The 22,603-nt window shown below is 46.6% G+C and overlaps 1 protein-coding gene across 1 annotated transcript in view; it reads right to left on the bottom strand.

The window, feature by feature from the left end:
• The window catches only part of LOC144828012 (regulator of microtubule dynamics protein 1-like), a 334,350-nt gene that overhangs the window by 259,191 nt on the left and 52,556 nt on the right, over positions 1–22,603 (bottom strand). Inside the window, exon 2 of the mRNA XM_078686156.1 lies at positions 8,318–8,477. Coding sequence (XP_078542282.1) covers positions 8,318–8,477 — 160 coding nt within the window. The remainder of the gene's footprint in view (positions 1–8,317; positions 8,478–22,603) is intronic.

The following is a 22,603-nucleotide window of genomic DNA, read 5'->3' as shown; positions in this document are numbered from 1 at the left end:
TGTAGGTAGGGTCGTCAGCGCGGGGACGCACTGTTCTCTGTGCAACCAAGCGCTTAACAAATGCCATAAACTAAACTAAATCAGGGAAGGGAATTACCCCTTCACAGGTGATGAGGACTCCTAATTTCAGTATGCCTGCCTTATGCCAGTCTGAAAAATAAGCCCTGTCAAAAATGGCGGGTAGGCTGTCATTGTTCAGCGTGGGAGTATAGTGATTGAACCTACCAAACCCAAAAATTCTACAGATACTACGGAAGGCTTTAAAAGAATTTAGTAGTGTCTTAAATCTCACCCGTTTGTAGTATCCGAAAGTGATTTCCCGAAGTAGACAGCCCCAGGATTGTTCCCCCAGCAGTAGCTGAAATGGAGAGGAAGGCCCTGTAGTATGAGGGCGTGGAGCTTCTTTTAGCAGTTCTGAACTATACTGTAGGACCGAGGCCCAGTAATAAAGAGTGATATTAGGGAACGACCACCCCCCTCATTCTTTTGGTAAACATAATTGCCTTAAAGCCCTCCTGGGTTGAGAATACAGCCAGATAAATTGTGTAAATAGTTGTTGGAATTTTTGCAGGTTAGACTTACTAAATTCCAGAGGTATTGTTCGGAAAAGGTTTAGCAGTTTAGGAAAATATGTCATCTTTATGACGTTACATCTGCCGACCAGGGTTAGGTGTAGATTGTTAATTTGTTTCAGGGCTTTCCTAGTATGTGTGGCCAATGGAGCTAAATTATCTGAAACGATCTCATTTAGATTTGCGGAGATTAAAACCCCCAGATATTTGACCTTAGTAACCACCCTGTAATCAGTCCAGGATATTTGGCTATTTGTAACTATTTGAGTTTTGGTCTGATTCAAGGCATAACCAGAGAGCTTGCCAAACTTTTGCGCCTCGAATTCTAGAGCCACTATAGCGTTAGAGGGATCAGGCGAGGTGATGGCTAGATCATCAGCGTAGGCCAAGATCTTGGTGCAGATTCCTTGAAAGAGGACTGGGGGAATCTCAGCATTTCTCTCTATTTGCTTGATAAAGGGATCCAGATAATGAGCAAACAGCAGAGGAGAGCAGGGGCACCCCTGTCTGGTTCCCCGGGGGATCTCAAATTGCCCGGTTAGTTGTTCATTAATGGAGACACAAGCAGTTGGTTTTACATAGAGAGCTTGTATCGCCTGTATGATCTTGGTCCCAAAGCCCATTTTACTCAAGACTGCCCACAGAAAACGCCAGGAGACCCGGTCAAAGGCTTTCTCAGCGTCCAAGAGTGTAAGTGACATCGGGTCTCCGTCTGCCTGTGCGGAGTCAAAGAGGGTAATGGCGCATCTAACATGCTCAGTTGTTTCCTTCTTTGGGATAAACCCGTGCTGCCACTCTGACACTAAGGACTCGGCCACTGAGGAGATTCTCTTTGCTAAAATTTTGGAGAATCGCTGTTGATGAGTGTAATAGGTCGATAAGAGCTCATCTCTAGAGGGGATTTATCCTTTTTAGGAAAGATGGCTATTCTGGCCATGGACCAGGAGGCCGGTGGAAGAGCCCCGTTGAATATGGAGGTTATTACTTCTGTGAGAATTATTTTAATTTGTGGGGCGAAGATCTTATAGAACTCTACTGGGATGCCGTCCATCCCAGTAGCTTTCCCATCAGAAAGGCTGTTGAGTGAGTCCAATATCTCCTCCCACGTAGGGGTTAACTCTAGTATTTCCCTATTATCTGGGGAAAGAGATATAAGATCAATCTCGCTAAGATAATTGGTGGTTTCATCTGAGATTAAGTCATTTGGACCGGGATTCTCCTCGGTGTAAAGTTTGGAGTAGAAATCCTGGAACCTCTTTCGTATAAGTTCAGTGTCATTGGTCTCATTTCCAGATGGGAGTCTCATTGTGTGGATCTCGCTACAGGAAGCCTGTTGTCTGGTCCTAACAGCCAGATGATGCCCAATACTGTCGCTGCATTCATAGTTTTTCTCCCGGGAGCTGGCACATTTTGCGGCGGTTTTCTCAGCAAAAATTGCCCCGATTCCAGCTCTGGCCAGCACCACCTCTTTCTGGACTGACTCAATATCTTGCCCTGCTTGAATACATTGAGTTAATTTAGTTTCAGCTGTTTTCAACTTCCCCTGTAGATTACTTATCAACATCTTCTCTTTCTTGTTTTTGCGCGCTGAGAATCCCAGGGTCTCTCCCCTAATCCCCGCTACAGCCATAACCAGGGAGAGCAAGATGGAATCCGCCTGAGCTCATGCAGCTCGACTGCTCACGCCGGACGCGTAACGCTCGGCTAGCTGCCCTGCGCATTGCACTTCTCACCGGGAAGCTGAATCATCAGTCACGCCAGCTCTGAGGTACAATGAGGATTGTGAAGCCGTTTTCCTCCGGAGGGGATCCTGATCAGGAATCACTCGGCTGTACATTACTTATCCGGTCCGTCTGCACTATTGAAGAGACATGGGCTCTGGAAATACGGGCCGATCTGATTTTTTCCGCTGTAGCGGTATTTCTTTGTCCCGCTCACCGCACAGCCCTCAGCAAGGGCAACGGACTCCAGGGCTGCTGGGCTCTACCTCTTAGGGCCTCACTTGGACTCAGTAGGAGCAGCATGAGCATCCGCGGGGCGCGCAGAGGACCGAAACAGAAAACGCCTACTGCTGCCAAGGATGCCACTTCTTCTGCCGCCACGGAGGGAGCGCCCAGGTCTAAATCTGAGGTCAGTGGTGATAGAAAAGCAGTTGGGAAACTGTCGGGCAAACCATGGGGGGTGGTCTATCCAGAGACTCTAATAACACTGAAGCCACTCATCCCCCCCTGCCAAAATCTTCCTGGGGATTAAAAAAGCGCTGCCAAACCCCAGCAATAAAACTCACCCTCCTCCCATCAATGATACATCAGTAGGAAGTGCAAAACCTGGTACTCAAGCGGGGAGTGTTATTGAAAATGATGTCCTGCCCACCCCTGAAGTCAACACAGGCATGCGCACAGAGCCCGCAAAAACTCAAGAGGGGCCCCCCAAGCCCCTGCCTCAGCACACCCACACGCTGATGCCGCGATTCCTCTAACGCAGCCCGCCCTTCAGTCCCAGGTGCCAGACAACACATTAGGGGAAAATAACCTTAGAACCCCACTGACCGCCTCTGATTCTGGTGAGGCTGATACCAGGAAAGCCATTCAAAACCTGGTCGTGCCCCCCCCGGGCCCAAATTCCTTGGACTCCTGAAGCAGGACTGGAATATTTCTACTCTGTCTCAGACAGCACTCCGTCCTCCTCCAACGAGGATGGATCCGAGGAGGCCAGCGAGGGGGACAGCGAGGTCTCACTCAAAGACACAGGCACGGTCAAGCGCTCTAAAAAGCCCATAAGCAAAAACAAACGCCGCAGCCAGCTTAAGTGGGACTATTCCAATTCGCAAATGTCGTACCCCCTTGATGAAGACGATCCAAATTCTACTCAGTGGGGAAGTACTAAGACCCTGCAAACAGATACCTCTGAACCCTTTCTAGCTTCCATCTTAGCCTCCATTAAGGAATTTCATGAAGAAGTTCGGGAAGACAGTTGTATCACCAAAAATGCGGCAAAGAAGTTGCAGGGTGGGCTAAGACGACTGAACAAAGCCTGTGCCGACATCAGTGACCGGGTCACCATGGTGGAGGCACGTACCGAACACCTTGAAACAAAAGCCCTGGCCACCAAACAACAGGGGGAATCTAACACAGCCTGTATGATAGACATGATGACTAAAATAGAGAAGCAGGAAAACCGTCAGCGCCAGAACAATCTCCGCCTCCTTGGCATTCCAGAGGGGAAGGAGGGGAACGACCCAAGACGTTTCATAGTCCAACTATTGCAGGACTGCTTCCCTGATCATCCAGGCTGGGATTGGGATCACGAGGTCCAGAGGGCCAGAGGGCCCACCGGTTTCCCTTTCATCAGAAGCGACAACATTACAGCGGCAATTCGTCGGGGGGACAACCAAGGGTGTTTCTAGTTTACTTCAGAAATTTCCTCCTCAGACAGATGATCTATGATCAGGCCCGCTTTAACTCGAAAAAGAGAGCTAACGGGATAACCTTTTTCACCAAACCAGACTTCTGCCACCAGACTGTTGAAAGAAGATGGCGTATGAGGTAGCTAATCTCCCCTTTCCAACAGCAGGGTGCGGAGGTGTATCTTATGATTCCTTCGAGCCTCAAAGTAATCTCCAACGGAAGCACCAAGGTTTTCCTCTCCGAGATTAAAGCAGGGGAGTTCTTGGAGGAATTGAAATCCAGAAAGAAATAACACTTATTCAATTTATCCGCTGGGGAAAAAAGGAAAAAATCCAGGCCTGGGTTATGTACCTCCTGACTTCAGTTTGATTATCTCGGAATTTTTTCTGATACTTTCTTATGTCTCTCTTTTTAGGTTGATTCGCAATTTGTCTTCTTTACTTCTTACGCACTACCTTACTATCTCACTCCTCACTACCCTACACCACACGGAGCATAGTTTAAAAACAAAAAGAGGGGGGGGAATCTGAGGGGAAAAAAAGGAAAAAAAAGAGGGGGGGGGGCAGTTGGCCGATCTATAACTAGAGCTAAACTTCTGACCATTCCGGTGTGGCTGGCAGTCGGGGCTCATGATGATTGCCATCACTCAGGCTCTGCCTGATTGCTCAAAGAGGGTGGGGAGGGGGGAGGGATGGGAAAGGCATAAACACTCTTATTACATCTCACCATAGGACAAGAAAACAGGAGCTGGCTATGTTATTGCTCTTCTGTTGTGTCTGTTTGCTTATTTTTCTTTATTTTTTCAAATGGCTAAACCAGATACTTTAAGAATTGTCTCTGTCAACATATGCGGGTTAAATGATCGTACGAAAAGGCAAAATGTGATCCAGGGGCTTCGCTCTTTGGGAGGGGACATTAACTGCATATAGGAAACCCACATCGAGGGCTCCCAGAAACATCTTTTAGACTCCTTGGGGTTTCGAGTTTTGGGGGCCACCACACAGGGCTCCAAAACCAGGGGGGTTGGAATTCTGGCTGAGAGAAGGCTCCCTATCATCTCCCCCCGGGTTAAGGCTGACTCCCTAGGCAGATGGGTAATCACTGAGTGTCATATCTCTAACAATCCCCCTTTTACCCTCTGTTCAATCTATGGGAGCAATACAGATGACCCAGGTGTTATCAATTTGGTCTCAAGAGAATTAGCACACTGGCCCACCCCCATTGTTCTATGCGGTGATTTTAATCTACATCTGCCTTCCAACTGGGATACTGACAGCCTCTGGAAATACAGGGGCAGGAAGCCCTTGGTCTTTCAGGCTTTGACAGATCTCGCACAGATACACGGCTTAAGAGATTGCTGGGCTAGACTGAACCCCCCTCAGTCTGGTCACACCTTTTTCTCTGCCCCACACCACACCCTTGTCAGGCTCGATTATTTTTTCCTCTCATCTTCAATCATTAATAACTGCACTATTGAAATAGCCCCATGCTTCATGTCGGATCATAACCCCCTCATCATTAATATCAGAGGATGGGGGAAGCCCAGAGAGTGTGCTACCTGGAGCTTTGAAAAAGCTTTGCTACAGGATCCGTTATACAAGATACATATGCAAGGCTGGCTAAAGGAATTTTTAGACTTTAACATTGGCTCTGCCTCCCTTATAACAGTCTGGGATACTCTAAAAGCGTGCATCAGAAATTCTGATGCATCTGTTGACCCAAAAGTGACGCATTACTGGAGTTGCTCATGAAAGTGACTCCATTCGCGCAAAGCGTCACAACAGAGAGGTGAGTCCCATTTTAAAAGCCTTGCACCATTCCTTACGTCTGGTCTGAGCAGGGGTAGGGATTTTGATGCAGGGAAGGCATTGAGTGACGCATTGAAATGTAAATTTCACGGCATCAGTTCTACATGGCTTATTTGCGTGGGAACGCCCACCTTGCATAGTTTATACCTGATGCAGGTATAATGTGACACAGGACTTTACAATGTGACACATCCGCCTAGATGCGTCACATTGTAAATAGGCCGCAACTTTTACGTCGCTACTACATCACAAAAGTGATGCAACGGCGGTGCAAAAGTGATGCAAGTGGCTTTTAAATCTGCTCCTATGTGCCTTTTTCTACAGAGCGGTGCAATGGATGGCTGGCACAAGTTCCCCTCTCAAGCAATGTGCTTAAGGTTTTGTTTGCCTGTAGTTTGTAAAACTTGAAGGAATGCAATGATAGGTGGGGCATTCAGTGTGGGAGGGGGGATAAGGAGATGTTACTGTTTGTTTTTGGTAACTTTACACCATTCTTTCTTGCTGACTTTACAGAAAGACCTCACACTATACATATGAAAATTCGACATGGCTAGGATTAAAACACTGACATGGAATAGCTGCAGTTTTGGAAACCCAAAGAAGAAACGCCTGATTCTCACATACATGGACAGACATAATATTGAAATATGGTGCCTGCAGGAAACACACCTGGGCGTTGGGACCCTCCAACCCAGCAACATTAACACACACTTGAGAGCACAACCATTACTTCGCTTTTTAGAGGACCTATGCCCGGGGTAGCCATAATCCTCAAGAAAACACTGCACTTTAATTTAACATTTCAGAATAGGGATCATGAGGTGTGCTATGTTTATGATGAGGGTACACTACACGAAGGAGCATTTCCCTGATCAATACATTTGCTTCCAACATGGACTGCCCTGAATTCTTTGGAAGGGTGATGTTCATATGCAGACAGCAGTCAGCACGCAGTATGCTCTGAGTGGGCGACTTCAACCTGATCTGCACGAGATTGACAGTAGCAATCCCACCCACTCCGAAAGCCATGCTGCCAGGCTTTTGTCAGATATTCGAAATGGAGGGGTAGAAAGACTTCTGAAGGGTGAAACACGGGACGGACAGAGCGTATTCTTGCTACTCTGTGGTCCATGACATGCACTATAACTCAGATAGATTTCTGGCTTGGCTAGACTGAGATGATTCCATGGATCGTGAGCATCTACCCCCCACTCTATCCAACCACTCCCAGATCATGCTCACAATAGAAACTCCCAGAGATGGTCCGCCTCATCGCTTGTGGCACTTCCCCAGCAGCATAGCTTCCATAGAAGACCACTGAAGAGCCATTGAGGACTATTTTTTTTAAAACAACATTGGATATTTGGAACAATTTGCCACGGTGGTCTACATTAGAGACTTTGCAATGGGTAAATTTTGTAGGGGTGCTCCAGTCAATATGGACACAGCTATGCAAGGCAGAGACCCTGTTAAAACAATTGGAAAAGGCCTATGAGCAGTTTCACGATACACAAACTCTCGCATAAATCCACAAAGCTACCTTGGAGGTGGAGGAGTGGATCGATTTTTAGCCAAAGACGCAGAGACCTGCAAATATGGTGAGGGAGATTGTCCTAGTAAGACCCTCTCATTGTTACTGAATGGTGCGTGTAACCAAGACTACATGCACTTACTGAAGCTCAGCACAGGGGAACTGGTGGCAGACAAGGCTACAATAGTATGAGAATTTCAGGCATACTACTCATTCCACACCTGTGGGACACCCCAGCAACGACTGATGATGTGAAATCCAACCCAGACAACTTCCCCTTGGCATCGCTCGAGGCGGAACCCAGAGAGTTCCCCCTCAAACATAGCAACACGCAGGAAATCACCATAGCCGTAGAATGATTGAAAAGTGGCAAGTCCCAACAGTCCCTTACAGCCAAATTTGACAAAACCTTTAGGCTACAACTAGCGCCACACTTAGCTACCTTGTACCAGAAAGCTCTAGATACGGGCGAGCTTTCCCCCCACTACAAGAGAAGTCCTTTTCTCTGCGTTATTGAAGCCAGGAAAGGAAGGCAGACTCTGCCGATCATACAGATCACTATATCTCCTAAACCTTGATAATAAAATATTTGTACGAGTAGTCGTGAACAAGTTGACCAGCCTAATTCTGCCAGAACAGTCTTGATTTCAAACCTGGCTGGGCCACTCTTAATAACCTACTAACTTTTTTTTATGCAGTAATGCCGCAGATCCACCCAGGCGTGATGGAGGCCTCTGTATGTAAAGCACAAATTCCCATTTTGTTCAATTCCACATAGCCCCAGAATGCAAGATAAACATCTCAGTTGCCATGTGCGCTGTTGTTCTCCTGCTCCTATTTGTGGCTTCCTTTGTGTCATCTGCCTTCCACTCCTGCCAACTGTATGCGGGATACATATTGGAGATATAATTGAGGGTTTGCTGGGAGATTCCAAATAACAAATGAGGGGGACAGTAGCCTCTGCTCATCATTCTGGACCAGGTCTAAATTTCTGCTTACCTTGTGAGCTTCAAACCCAGATGAATCCTTGTCCAGTGCTTTCTTTGCAAGGTCAGCTGCTTCATATATCAATCTCTTCTTTTCATCATCAGGGGTGGTGCTCAGCTGAGAATAATCATGTGCTGCTCTTGCCAAACGCCATAATATTTCACCATTTTCACTGTTCAAAGAGATATGAAATTACTTTTCTGAACGTACACAATGCAAATAATACTTTTACTTGTGTTTTCTAAATAAAAAAGTATTTATTAATGGCATCAATATCAAAAATGGTCCATGTAAGACTCAAGCAAACTTCTCACTGATTAAGATGGCCATACTCCTGTCAAGCAGTCCGATGAATCTCTCAAGTTCATCCAGCAGACAGAGTAATATGGGTTAAGATTTTGCCTTATATTTCAAGTTAGTTTATTTTTATGAAATTCATGACAATTTCCAACCATTTTTTCCTAGCTCAGGACCCTGTGCCAGAAAATCCCACCCATTTTTCCAACACAGGTAACAGCTGAAGCGAGAACAGATTAAACAGTAGATGTACACTTTATCATATATAGTGAGCTTTGAGAGAGGAACGTTGACACCTTCCTGCACAGGCCAACTAATTGTTTGCTGCAAGGGCCCTTTATTTCCTGATACCTTCAGCATATATATATATAGTGGTGGTCGCCACTGCATAGTTATACTAAGTCAGACTTTCTGAAGGGAGAGCATTTTTTTTGCCTTGCTAATAACAGATGCGGAGTTTGTCGAACTTTCACAAACAAAAAAGAAACAAGCATTTGCAATGCAATAGGTCTCGCATTTGCGAGAGTTGGAGCTATTGGCATTGTAAATGACAATGCCTTTAATTAATTTGTTTTTAAAACCTGCAAGGGGTGCATAAACACATACTTTGAACGTATAGTCTTTGCTTACGAGAAGCAAGGCTGGCAGTAAAAGTGACGGCCAGCCTTGCTTCTCATAAGCATGGACTACAAGTACAAAGTGCTTGTTTACGCACAGCTTGCAGGTTTTCAAATGCGTAAATAAAAGGCATTGTCATTTATAATGCCAATAGGTCAAACTTTCACAAATGCGAGACCTATTGCATTGCAATTGCTTGTTTTGTTTTCTTAGAGAGAGGGTTGGGTCCTGGCCCACTTGGAGCTCTCCCCGTACCCATCATCTCTTGAGGCATGTCCCAGCCCAACTTTAACCCACATTCTGTCTCCCAATTCTGTCATGTTCTTCCTGTCGTCCTTGTAAATTACTATCTACCATCCCATACGTCAGTCGTGTCTAGACTCCGTGCAGTGACTCTTCGGGCGTGTGCTGAGCTTGCTGCAGAGTCGTGTTGCCACGCGCCACCCAGCTGGCAGCTCGCCACGCTTTTCCCGCCTCTGCCGTCGGCCCTCCTCGCACCTCTGCGTCGTCCTTATGCACGGTCGCTGGCACCGAGCAATCGGCGCGCAAGGTTGTTTGTACCGAAATAAAGGGCTGCGTCCTGTTGCCACGGTGACTGCAGGCAGAGGCGCAGTAGGTCGCGTGCTGCACGTCACTGGTGGCTCGTCACGATTCACAAGGAAAAAAGCTGAATGAACACGATGGAGGCGCCGCTGGGGCACAAGTGCGAGGGGGTGGGCGATGAATGAACACGCCAAGCCCTTTGCAGAAGAGCAGAAAGGATAGGATTTACGTTGAGTTTAGCCACTAACATCACATAACTATTACAGCAAGAAGACACAATGCATGCACACACATGCAAACACAGTAAAACAGAGGCGATGTACTAATCAGTACTCATGCCTGTCAAACGGTAAATTGGTGGAGCAAGAGACAGCAGTCATGCACTGACACGCATGTATAGTAAACAAGCATACGCCAAGGCATTGGGTCTCATGGCCAGTGATACAAGCGCGAACCTCGCGCGGCGGGAGGGGCCTGCAAGACTCCCTTGTGGGAGCGTGCGACCATATGGCGCCACCATATGGGCTGCGCGATCCTGCAAAGAAATCGTCAAAACGTGCAGGCGCTGCATTGAAAGCAATGCAACGCATGCACATTTTTGCCTGGAAAGCTGAAGAGATCTCGTGAGGTCTCTTTCTTATGCAGCGCTTGCGCGCTGCATAGGCGAGACCTAAAAACCTCATCCACCTCAGATTTCAAGGCACAACAAGTGATTAACTTTGATAGGCACATTCAGCAGAAGTAATCTGTCAAGTGATACAGTTCAGGGTTATTGGTGTCATAGACACAACTTCTAGAGAAGGAGAACGGAAGAAGCTGGGACACCCCCTTTCCCAGTTGGCTCAATCCCCATCAATCCCGCCTAGGTCTTCTCAATGCTATTTTGGGTGCTCTGCTGTGTGCCCTCAGGCTGTGTGCAGTCAGTGTCCCAATCCTACCTGCGTTTGGTCGTACATCTCAACCCGCACCTAGCAGTCCTCCTTGACCTTTTGATCTGTCCTAACCTCCCCCATGCACCTTTACTCTGCTAGAGCCCATTCTTCCATATCTCTTGTCCCCTTCCTCGTTGTGGGACCGACAGGGTATAACCGTTTTATGGCCACTCTCCTCTTTGCTGGTACCAACCCCAGAAGTGTAATCCAAAACTGCATTCATCTATTTTTGGGGCTTGAAAAAAGTTTCAAGAGGCAGTGTCTCGGGCTGAGTTTGAGTGGTATGTGGCTGGCTCTCTGGAGATTGTGCACCACTTTTCAATATTTTTTCAAATGCAAGCAATGCCATATCGTGTATAAAATAAGCCTCCCTCATGCTGCATCTAGGGCAGATGTTTTACCTGTCTGGATAGATGGCCTTCAAACTCGCCGGAGGGGGTATGCTTGGTGCAAGACGTAGCAGTTTGCTAGCTTGAAGCGAATATTGATGGACACTTCCCGAATCAGTGTGCATGCCTTTTCCCGGTCCTTGACCGTCAGGGACTCTTCTATGTTGTCCTCCCAGCAGCGCCATGCAGGGAGCCTTAGTCTTTATTCTCCTTATTAGAGGAATGCATACAATCAGGATACCAAGTGCCTGGAAGATCCCATGTTCAAGGTTACCTCCAGTGTGTTGTGGGCTGTGTTTGTTGTGTTTGGGAAATCTGTCAAATCTCCCTGGCTGTCTTTGTTAGTTTAGCAAACTGTAAGAACTGCCCTGTGTCTACTGCAGAAAATTGTTGAGACTCTTGATGCATCAATCACCTGCGTACAACTGTCCTAGCATCACACCCTCATTTCTCCATTGTACCATAGTCATGAGTCGGCCAATGTTTATGAAAGGTCTTCGCCACCATATCAGCAGCTGCCAAGAACAAGCATTGCATAGCCAATAGGTCTCGCCTGTGGGACCTTATAAGTGTTTACTTATCCAGCACAATATCCTTGGTGCAACAAGATCAACTGTTGCATGGCTAAACACTTATAAGGTCACAAAGGCGAGACCTATTGCCTATGCCAATGCTTGTTCAACTATGCATCTGGGATCCAGAACCGACGTCCCCATTAAGTACTCAAATTGGCATCCCCTCTTATCACTCGTTCACTTCATGCTGGTCTTGCTTCCTATATAGCGACCTGCTGCTGTTTGCTATGGCTAGATTTGTGAAATAGAAAAACTGTTTACATACCTATTCATTGGCTTTAGGTTGAATGCCAGAACTTGCACGTGGGCCTTCGTTGCACCCCTGGCCCCGCCCACTGGTTCGGCTGTGAATGGATTTGGGGGAGCATCAAGGTCTGGTCTGGTGTACCTCTGCCTATTACCTCATCAGTATCCAGGGTAGGTGAGCGTTCTGGGCAGCGGTGGCATAGGAGATGATTGTGATGCAGTGTGTTAAATGGGGGATCTATTTTTAGGGTTCAGGGGGTATTGCTATATTCCTAATATGAAAGGATTTGTAGTAGTAAGGCGAGTGGTCAGTGAATAGTGGTGAGCTGTAATAAAATGAGGGAAGGATGCAGTCACTGCTAGGAGAAGAGAGGAGGGCGGGGGCTCTTAGGGGGGGTTTTAGGCGGAGTTGTCGAGGAGGTGTTAAATGGTTTGAGTGGCAACGTAACCCAGGGCCAGAGTTCTTCAAACTGGGGGCTTAAGTGTTCCCAGGGGGAGGCACCAGGCTCTGGGCAAGAGAATCACCATGCTTTTGTTTAAAGGATAAACAATGAGCAGCATTAAGACACTGTTTAATGGTCCATCACTGACACAACTGCAATGTTTAAATATGTTTAGACCTATTTAAACATTGCCAATGTAGCAGGATAATTGTGAAATTGAGAGGGTGTCACTTTTTTTTACAAGGGGGTGGGGTAAAACGTTTGAAGACCACTGCTGTGGGCGATATCTGTGATCGGATTAAGTGGTGTCACTGAAGAGCCTGCAGGGGTGTGAATTCAACATTGTGTACGTGCAGAGGTGGTGGTCCTCCTACTCCGGAAGGGGCGGATCGGTGCACCCTGCTACTATGACGACTGAGTGTTACTTTTTAGGATCTGAAAAGATAGAGAAAGCACCCCAGCCAGAATCCCAGCTCTTAGAAGGAGCCAGTCCCTGGGTCTTAAAAAGGGGTGGGGTGGTGCAGCCACACACGGCACCCATGCACACAGCATTCCTTGAAGGAGTAATGCGTGCCTCTCTCCCACAGAAGGGGTGAGGAAATGAGAATATGAAAACAGAGTATGTCGGTCCTCGAGGCTGGCAGAAAAACGCGAGAATGGGTGCGCTCCGTCTTTATTCAATAGTACGCTATCTCAGGCGTATATGCCTGACTATCAGAAGTGACCATTTATAACAAACCACTGTATGTGCTTTGTTAACGTGTTTACCTTGGTGGAGTAAATTTAATCGGTGTTAGCAAATGAAGCCCCGATCTGCCGGTGTGCCACCCAGAGCACGTGCATTAACCAGCTGTGCACATTACTCCAGCACCCTGGATGTGGGTGCCTGGTGCTGCGGAGGGCCGAGTGGTCAGCCTGCGAGGGCTCGGAAAAGCGGAGGAAGTCTGAGGCCCCAAGGGCTACCAGCAAAGCGGGTGGGCTCCAAGCATCATAATGAGGATGGTGTCCAAGGCTTTCAGATCTGTGGGTGGCTTGGGAGTAGGTTGGAATCTTAGAGCGGCAAGCATCTACACAGGTTGGTTTGTTTGGGGGTGGGATCTTTAAGTATGATGCCGAATTAGGTAGAGCCACTGAGGTACCTCATTCATTATGAAGGGCAAGCTAAGATGACGTGGGCAGTTGATTAAATAAATGAGGTTTCTTGTTAAGTGCGACTAACATGTTTGGGTCCCACAGAGGGGGAAGGGAGAGGGGTAGAATCGCAGCGAAAGTGAAAGTAATTGCGGCTGTAAGGGTGCACGTGAGATGGCACCTGTGCTCGTAAGCGCGCGCCCGTGGCCGGAGAAAGCCTTTGTTAGCACTCCAAAAAGCCAGCTACTAAATGTCTCGCCAGAGCAGAGCATGCGCTGGCTCTAGCGAGACCTAAAAAGGAGGTCTGAGCATTACTACTTTCAACACCCTCTCCCATGCCCGCACTAGCAGTCAGACCACATGTGAGCTCCATTTGTCCAGTTGTGGGTCTGCTGTTAAACATTTCGGTAAGTGCTCTATTCCCAGAACACCCAGACAGCAGGCACTTCTTCCAATTATTACCCTCTGTACACCAGCTGGTTGCATGTCATAGCTGCACAGCCAGATAATAAGGTTCCAGGTCTGGAAGTTCCAGCCCTTCTCCTTCCAGACCCCTCTTCAGGCCATAAAGTCCTACCCTACTTCTCCTGCTAGCTCAGACAAGAGCAATTAGTAGACTATCCATCTGTTTAAAAGTATTCCTCGTTTTTCAATGTGTACAGGTACCAAGGTAGGATCACTATTTTTGTGATTGTGATTTTGCAGGCAACTGACAGCAGTACTTTGTTCCAAAAAGTCACTTAACTCCATAGGCCTATGTTGTTGGCATATTGTTTCTCTGCCGTGTTCACCATTTGTATGCTCAAATAGCGGAACTCGCCAGTTTCCGATCAAAGCCCAACATTTGGTAGTGTGTCTCGTAACTTTTAGGTCAAGCCCACCATGAGGAACACCAGCGATTTTTCAGCTCACGGCGCAACAGCCAGTACAATAGTTCTCCCAGCTTGTCTCCCTCCCGTTGCCTGTAGTCCTGCTTAGTGAATTTATCGAGCCTGTCGCAAACCTGTCCCACCCACTATGTCATCTCTAGCAACTCATCCTGTCTGAATGCTGCGCTGGAGCCTCAGTAACCGCTCTTCTGGCTCATGCAGGTCCTTGCATATGTTCTGGGCTGTAGTATATGTTTTTGCCATGCAGTCTTCCCATAGCACCATGTTGAGCCTGTTGGCTCTCAGGGCTGTTGTGCCCCGATTCGTTTCTAGATAGTGTTTCAGGTACTTGCACACTTTAAGCGGAAAACAGGGTCCTTCAGCGCCTCAGTGGTGAAGCACCATGCAGGAATAAGAGGGACTCTGTGGACCAGACAAACTTCATCAGGACTAGAGAGTCGTCTGATAAATAGCAGCCCCAGTGTTCCAGCTTTCTTACATTTCTTGCCATAACTTCTGCCAAGGTGCCCAACATATGTATCTTGGTGTTAGGCTTCATCCGCGACCGATCTAATGCCCCATCTAATATATATTTAAAATTGCCTGCCTGTATGAGAGAGAATTCACTGTGTGATGTGTGAGGACCTCCAGCAAAGTCCAGAAGAATGTTTTATCATTGCAGTTGGCTGTGTAAATATTTAAGAGACTCCCGTATCCACCGTCTGATTGTCCAGTTATCAGCAAATAGCGGCCCTATACATAGGCATGCGCCTCCTGATAGTGGAAAGGGACCCCCAGTGACACACAGAGTGCTATTCCTTGAACATAGGCAGAGAATGTAGGATAGTAAAATTTACTTCTCCACTTCTTAAGTTTCTCTGCTTCTGCATCCATAAGGTGCATCTTCTGCAGAAATGATAAACCCACTTTGTATCGTTGAAAATATGTTTGGACCCTACAACATTTAGAGTTGTCATAGAGGCCTTGAACATTCCAGAACACTTTTCTCATTTCCCCGGCCATAGTTTGAGTAAAAGAACAAAATCGACCTAGTGCATCTTGCTGTGAGGGCCGTCCCGGACCAAAATTCCCTGTCCCCCTCCACGTCCCGTCCACACGCCCTGCATGTATTTACATTGCCTGGCCTAATAAACTTGCAACATGAACAATCCAACCAAACCTTCCCAAGCTCTCCTACTGGGGTAAACGCCTCCAAATGTAAGTGTGTGATGTTTCCCCATGTCATGTGTCACCTTTGAACTCCCACCCTCCGTGTAGCATTTCCCTCCCCATGTCAAAAATATCAACGGTGTGGTTTAAGCGACCACTAACAGGCTACAGCAACCTGTAACAATATACAAGAGCAAGCCTGACTGCCGTAGCTCCAGTGTCAGATGTACTGGCCTCAAGCGTGAAGCTTGGGTACTGGGAAGGTTCTAGCATATGTAACGAGAATTTTAGATTACATTAAGGCACGGAGGCGAAGATTATGCTACTTAGTGTTTACTACTCATTAAACAGCAGACAATCATAAAACTGTAAACATTAAAACATACTACATTTCCCATGAGGCTTTGAACCACACCTCTAACAACCCACCAATAGTCTATCGACGTCAAGTACTAATTAGAGATGCACCCTCTTCCTGCCTCTTTCTTTGCAAACAAGCAGTCTACTAATAGGAAAAGAGTCCAAAAGTGAACAAGCACACAGTTAAAATAAAACCTCAACAGTGATTAACCACAGTCCAAAGGGAGTCCAGGAAGAACAATGAAATCCAAACAGAGCCACTTGAGTTGAAACATCAACCACTGGAAATAACCAGGCCATCGGAGTTACCTATATTTCTAATCCGATCCTGAAGGGAAAAAATTATTTGAATCCTATCTTATCATAAGTTCAAGCAGAAGGGAGGAACAAAATAATCAAATATATTTACCATGTTGTACACTGACATTAATGAGATCATATAGCTTACCTCTCCCAACGGGTGGGATAATCCTTGCCTTTGTGTCCTTAATAGAATCTAAAATTCTTGTCACATATGCTAGAAAAAGGTTCTATTCTATGGCAGGACCAGAGGCTCCGATTATGCTGGTTCAAAGCTCACCAACAACAAAGATACATGCAAAACAGGTTTATTAAAAAAAAATTAAACATAGAATCAGATAACCAATCAGCAGCACAAAGAATATCTTTGAATCTAGAACCCATAGTGAAAGCTTTAGAAGCCATAGCATCTCTAGCTGAGTGCGCACCATACATCAAAATATCAATTCCAGCTTCAGACATGATTCAACTAACCCAAAGGGCTAATGACACAGCTGTCACTGGGCGAAAAGGCTTTCGGCTAGCCAACAACAAAGGACCAAGAGGATCAGTTCTGTGAGCCACAGTGAGTTCCTCGTAAACCTTCAAACATTTCACTACACATAATTTAGCGTTGTGAGGACAAGCCGGATAAACAATGTATCGTGACATGGTCGTAATTTGTTTTGAAATAAGAAATGAAACACCATCAGGAGAAAACAACCTACCTGCAAAATCCAGAGTTTGTACATCAGACACTCGTCGGCACGAAATCAAGTATAAAAACATGGTCAATTTGGCAGAAATTTGTTTCAATATCAAATCAGAATTATCAGACCATGGCCCTAATAAAGACAAAACATTTGTAACATCCCATAACTGAGTGTATCTAGGTTTCGGAGAGAGAGCCACCCTGATACCTTTCAGCAATTGGGATGGATGCTCATGGGCTTGCCATCAATAGGATTATGTCCAGCTGACAGTGCTGACCTAAAATGATTTACCGGCCTGTAAAACAAACCAGATTCAGAACATCTTTCAATCCAAATCGCATGGGATCCACCTTCCTTTAAAGCACCAATCCACCCAACGTTTCCATACAGACGAATATATTTTATGGGCGGAAGGAGCCCACGCTCGATGTGGAAAGGCCTACAATCTGGTCGTGTCTCCCGATATCTTCCAGACCATGTGAGTTAACTGGTTTTGAAGAATCAGCAGATGCAGTGAATCCGCTGGGTCCAGGAGTAGCGGTTGGAAACCACAATTGTGTCTTCCTCAGAAGGGTGACCAGAACAATGGCCACCTATTGACGCCTGACCTGAGCTTCCACCCTGGGAATCATGGTGAATGGCGGGAGAGCATAATTCACCTGACCCTTCCATGACTGTAGAAATGCATCTGTCCCTGTGGCCATCGGATCCGGCCTCCAACTGTAGAACTGTTTTAGTTGAGCATTGAGCCGAGAAGCAAACAGGTCCACTTGCCACGGACCCCGAGAAGACATTATCTCATGAAAGATGCGAGAATGGAGCTTCCAGTCGCTGGAGTCCTTCAGGAATCTGGAATTCCAATCCACCACTTGATTGTCTTTGCCAAGAAGGAATTCTGCCAGAACTGTGATCTTTTATGAAAGGCAGAAGTGGCAGAATTCTCGGGCTATGTTCACCAGCAGGCACAATCCTATTTCCCCCAAGTGGTTGATGCAACGTACTGCTGAACCATTGTCCATTCACAGCAGAATGTAGCAGTTGCACTTGAAGGGAGAGATTTGTTTTATGGCCTAGGAGCCTGCCAGGCAATTGATGTGAAGTTGTAATTCTTTGGCTGACAAACAACCCCTGGTACATAAATGTCTGCATTGTGCACCCCAGCCTTATCGATTGGTGTCTGATTCGATGATCGCGTCAGTAGTGTCTCCAGAAAAGGCTTTGCCGTTACATACCTCCATATGGAGGAGCCGCCACTGAAGTTCTTCCTGGGCTATGGTAAACAATTGAATAAGGTGATTGTAACTGGAACCCTGTTGCAGGTAGTGAATCTTCAGGTGCTAAAGACACTGAAGAGCCCTGTTGTGCAGCTGGCCCGATAAGATCGCTTGGATTGAAGACGCTAGCTACCCCACAATCCGGTCCCGGGATCTAAAAGACACCATTTGTTTCGACAGAGTCAAGTGCAGCTTCTTCTTGATGGATTTCACTTTCAAGGGAGGAAGTAGCAATTGCGCTTTGAGGGAATCTACCTGAAATCTGAATTCCATTTGCTGGGATGGAATTATCATGGACCTTTTGGTATTTATCACAAACACTAGCTCTTGGAGAAGAGACATTGTCCAAGACAACTGAGTTAACAGAATGGAGTGATCTTGAATTAAGAGGAGCATGTCGTCCAGACAGATGATCATACGAACCCCATTTCCCTTAGACTGCTAACCAATCAATCAATCATTTGTAATCCGCACTACATACCCGCAAGGGTCTCAAGGCGCTGGGGGGGAGGGGGGGGGGCTACTGATCGAACAACCAGGTCTTCAGTATCCTCCTGAAGGTCAGCAGGTCTTGGGTCTGTCGTAGGCTCGGTGGGAGGGTGTTCCATGTCTTGGCGGCGAGGTGGGAGAACGATCTTCCACCGGTGGTTGTTCTTCGGATGCGTGGGATGGTGGCCAGTAAGAGATCGGCGGAGCGTAGCTGGCGGTTGGGGATGTAGAACGAGAGCCGTCTGTTGAGGTAGGCTGGGCCGGTCTTGTGGAGTGCCTTATGTGCGCGGGTGATGAGCTTGAAGGATATCGTCTTGTCGACGGGGAGCCTGTGCAGGTTTCTCACGTGGGGGGTGATGTGGCCATGGCTTGGTACGCCGAGGATCAGTCGTGCCGAGGTGTTTTGGATGCGTTGTAGTCGTTTGATGAGCTTGGTTGGGGCTCCAGCGTAGAGTGCGTTTTCGTAGTCAAGTCCACTGCTGACGAGGGCCTGGGTGACTGTCTTTCTTGTATCTGTCAGGATCTATCTGTAGATCTTGCGGAGCATGCAGAGGGTGTTGAAGCAGGAGGAGGAGACGGCGTTGACTTGCGTAGTCATTGAGAGCGTTGAGTCGAGGATGATTCCCAGGTTGCGTGCGTGGTCGGTGGGTGTCGGGGCTGCCCCCAGTGCCGTCGGCCACCAGGAGTCATCCCAGGCTGAAGGGTTGGAGCAGAGGATGAGGATCTCCATCTTGTCCGAGTTCAGCTTCAGACGGCTGGTCTTCATCCACTCGGCAACGGCCTTCATTCCTTCGTGGAGGTTGGCTTTGGCAGTGATGGGGTCCTTGGTGAGGGAGAGGATCAGCTGAGTGTCGTCGGCTTAGGCGATTATGTTGAAGTCCTGCTGTTGGGCCACTGGTTTTTGAAGTTTTGTGAACACCCAGGGTTGAGAATAAACAGAGTGGGAGAGATTGACACTCGTACCCTAGGTCTTTCCAGTGGAATTGCAGGCACCAATAATGAGAGGGACAAATGGGGACCGAGAGATAGGCATACTTCAGATCGAGATGAACCATCCAATCTTGTTCCCGAAGAAGATCCCTCAGTAGATCGATGCCCTTCATCTTGAAGTGACAGTAAATCACAAAATGAATGACATTTCTGAGATTTAGAAGTAACCTTTGACCCCACTTTTCTTTTGTACCAAAAACACATTGCTGCAGAAGCCCCTTGGGTGAGGGGATGTGAGCGCAATTGCCTGTTTTGACCAAAGTTCCAGAAGTTTGTAGTCTATAAAAGAATTGTCTTGTTGGGAAAAAAGAAGAGGGAAAGAGACTTGCAAGGGAGGTTGAGATTTCATAACCTTGAACAGTATTGAGAGCCCAACAGTTGGAAGTGGTTTTTTACCAGTTGTGTACAAAATGTCTCAGTCTGCCCCCCAAAGAGAGTTGAGAAGGGGGTGGGGGTGAACCTTTACCTTTACCTGCAGATCGGTTGTCGGAGAATCTCCTGATGACTCCTCAATTAAGCAGTCCAGTAATCATCAAGATCTGGTAGGGTGGAACCCTGCTTGGGCTGGATCTTGGGCGCAACCTCTACACCTGGGGTTGAACCCATGAGGAGGACCGTGTTGGCTGAAGTGACCGGTCCAGTGTCCTCTGCCACAACTGGCTCTGCCAAAAAGGGGATTCAAAACTTGTTCGAGCGAAGTTTGGGATTTGTCAAGAGAGGTAAATGCGTTAGCGAACTTGGCTATATCTTTAACGCTGGCGTATTTATAGGGGGGGTTCACCCAAACATAGTCACTGGGACCTGGGTTGTATAAGTACTGAGAGGAAGGGGTCCCAGCGTGAGTGCAACAATGTATATACAGTTTGAAAAAAGTCTAAAGAAATAATAAATGCATCCACATTGTTTTATTCACAATGGGAATAGGTATATTAAATATAGTATCAATTGATTACATGTTATAATCGGTTGTACAGTGCCCCAAGGGGAGGAGGAAGTGATTAGGTGAGGATAGTGTGATAAAGGGAATTGTGACAGTAAAACCAACCAAGTATCAAGGATGCATTGGTAAATGAATTTCAATACACAAAACAAAAGACCATAGGTTCAATATATAAATCAACATATATCATACTTCACAAAATGCATTTAATATCAAAATATTGGCGTGAAGTTGACAAACAAAGAGCTGTTGTCGACGTTTCAACCCTCAATAATTCGCAGGGATTAGTGGTACCCTTGCTGTGGGGTCTTCATCAGGACAGGGTGCGGGGCCGGCAACCTAATCAATGTATATTAAAGAGAATTGTTTTAAAGATTCCTCGAATGGTCATGAGACACGACACAGTTTGGTTTGGAATCATGCGCACACAGAAAGAAGGAAGGAAGCATACCGTTCTAGTTAGTGCTCATGTTGTAAATAAAGGACAGGACTTGCGTCTCCGTAGAGTTGTTCAATTCTTAAAAAATGAGGAGAGAAAAAAATAATAAAAATATTCACTAAGTTAGCAGAGACCATTGGGTCCGAGAGTGGAGGAACAAACACATGTGTTGTTCCATTGGAAGGCATAATAGTGCCTGACAAAGTCAAAGTACATAATTACCTTACAATGAGGACGTTTTGTCGAGCAGTGGAGATTGAATCAGGCCCGGGGACGGCGGATTTGGTAGAGTCTGGAACAGGATATCAATAATTACAATTGGGGACCATGCGGGATTAATATATTCCGCATCACTAGCACATTTATTATTTATTTAGAAGTTTTCTATAGCGCTAACAAGACCCGAAGGTAGCAGAGCGCTTTACAGTAAGAGGAAAGGCATGGTGAGCAAAAAGATACATAACACATAAAGGCAGTCCTCACGACAATGTTGGGGGAGGAGAAGTTCGTAACAGTAGGCCTTTTGGTAGAAGGATACAGAGATAGCGCATAGTTCAGAGGGAGATCCTCGTTATCTAGGACCCAAGGAACGGATGAGGAACAAGGATTTGAGTTGGATCTTGAAGTCCGGATAGGAAGGTAGAGTTCTGATATGAGGGGGGATAGAGTTCCATATTTTGGGGGCATTTCCAGTGAAGGAGCAGTCCGCAGTTTTCTTCTTTCTGGTTTTTGGTGGGATGAGCAGCAGGGAGTTGGAGCTTCTCAAATATCTGCTTTGGCCTGCTTTTTTGAGCTTGTTAGCCAAGTATTCTGGTTTACCGGTGTGGAGGGCCTTGTGTGTTAGGCAGGCCGTTCTGAAGGAGCTACGCATTTCCACCGGGAGCCATTCAAGTTCTTTGAGTGCTGGGGAGATGTGGTCAAATTTTTTGCATCCTGTGATCATTCTTGCTGCCGCATGTAGTGTTGTTTTTAATGGAGCCAGGTGTGATTTGGGTATGCCTGTAAGGATTGAGTTCCCATAGTCCAGTCTCGATAGAACTAGAGATTGGGTGGCTAGTTTGAGGTCTTTGTTTGGAATAAAAGGTTTTATTTTATTCAGCAGTCTGAGGTTGAAGAAAGCACTTTTTGCCGAGTTCTTAATGTGGTTTGTCAGAGTTAATTTGGGGTCAAGGGTGAAACCCAGGGATTTGACGGAATCAGTTGGCGTGAGAGAACCTTTAAGAGCATCGATCGACTTCAGCCATTCAGTGATTTGAGGATTGTCTTCTTTGTTTGAGATGAGAAGAGTTTCGGTCTTGTCGGGATTGAGTTTCAGGTGGTTTTTTGTTAGCCAGTCTTGAACATCTTTTAAGACAGCATTTAGTCTGTGGATGTCATTAAGCGAGGAGGTTTCCAGGTAGATCTGCGTGTCATCCGCGTAGAGGTGGAAGAGGATATTGGCATTCCTGAGTAGTTTGGCGAGCGGTTCCATATAAATGTTGAAGAGCTGAGGAGAAAGTACTGATCCTTGGGGGACACCCTTGTTGACTTGCTGCGTTTCAGAGGTGAAGTTCTTCAGTTTTATTATTTGCGAACGGTTGTGGAGAAAGGAAGAAAACCAA

The sequence above is a fragment of the Lissotriton helveticus genome, chromosome 4_1, assembly GCF_964261635.1.
Source record: "Lissotriton helveticus chromosome 4_1, aLisHel1.1, whole genome shotgun sequence".
In the NCBI taxonomy this organism is placed as follows: domain Eukaryota; kingdom Metazoa; phylum Chordata; class Amphibia; order Caudata; family Salamandridae; genus Lissotriton; species Lissotriton helveticus.
The sequence above is the reverse complement of the archived record's forward strand: the minus strand, read 5'-3'. Positions and strand labels throughout refer to the sequence as shown.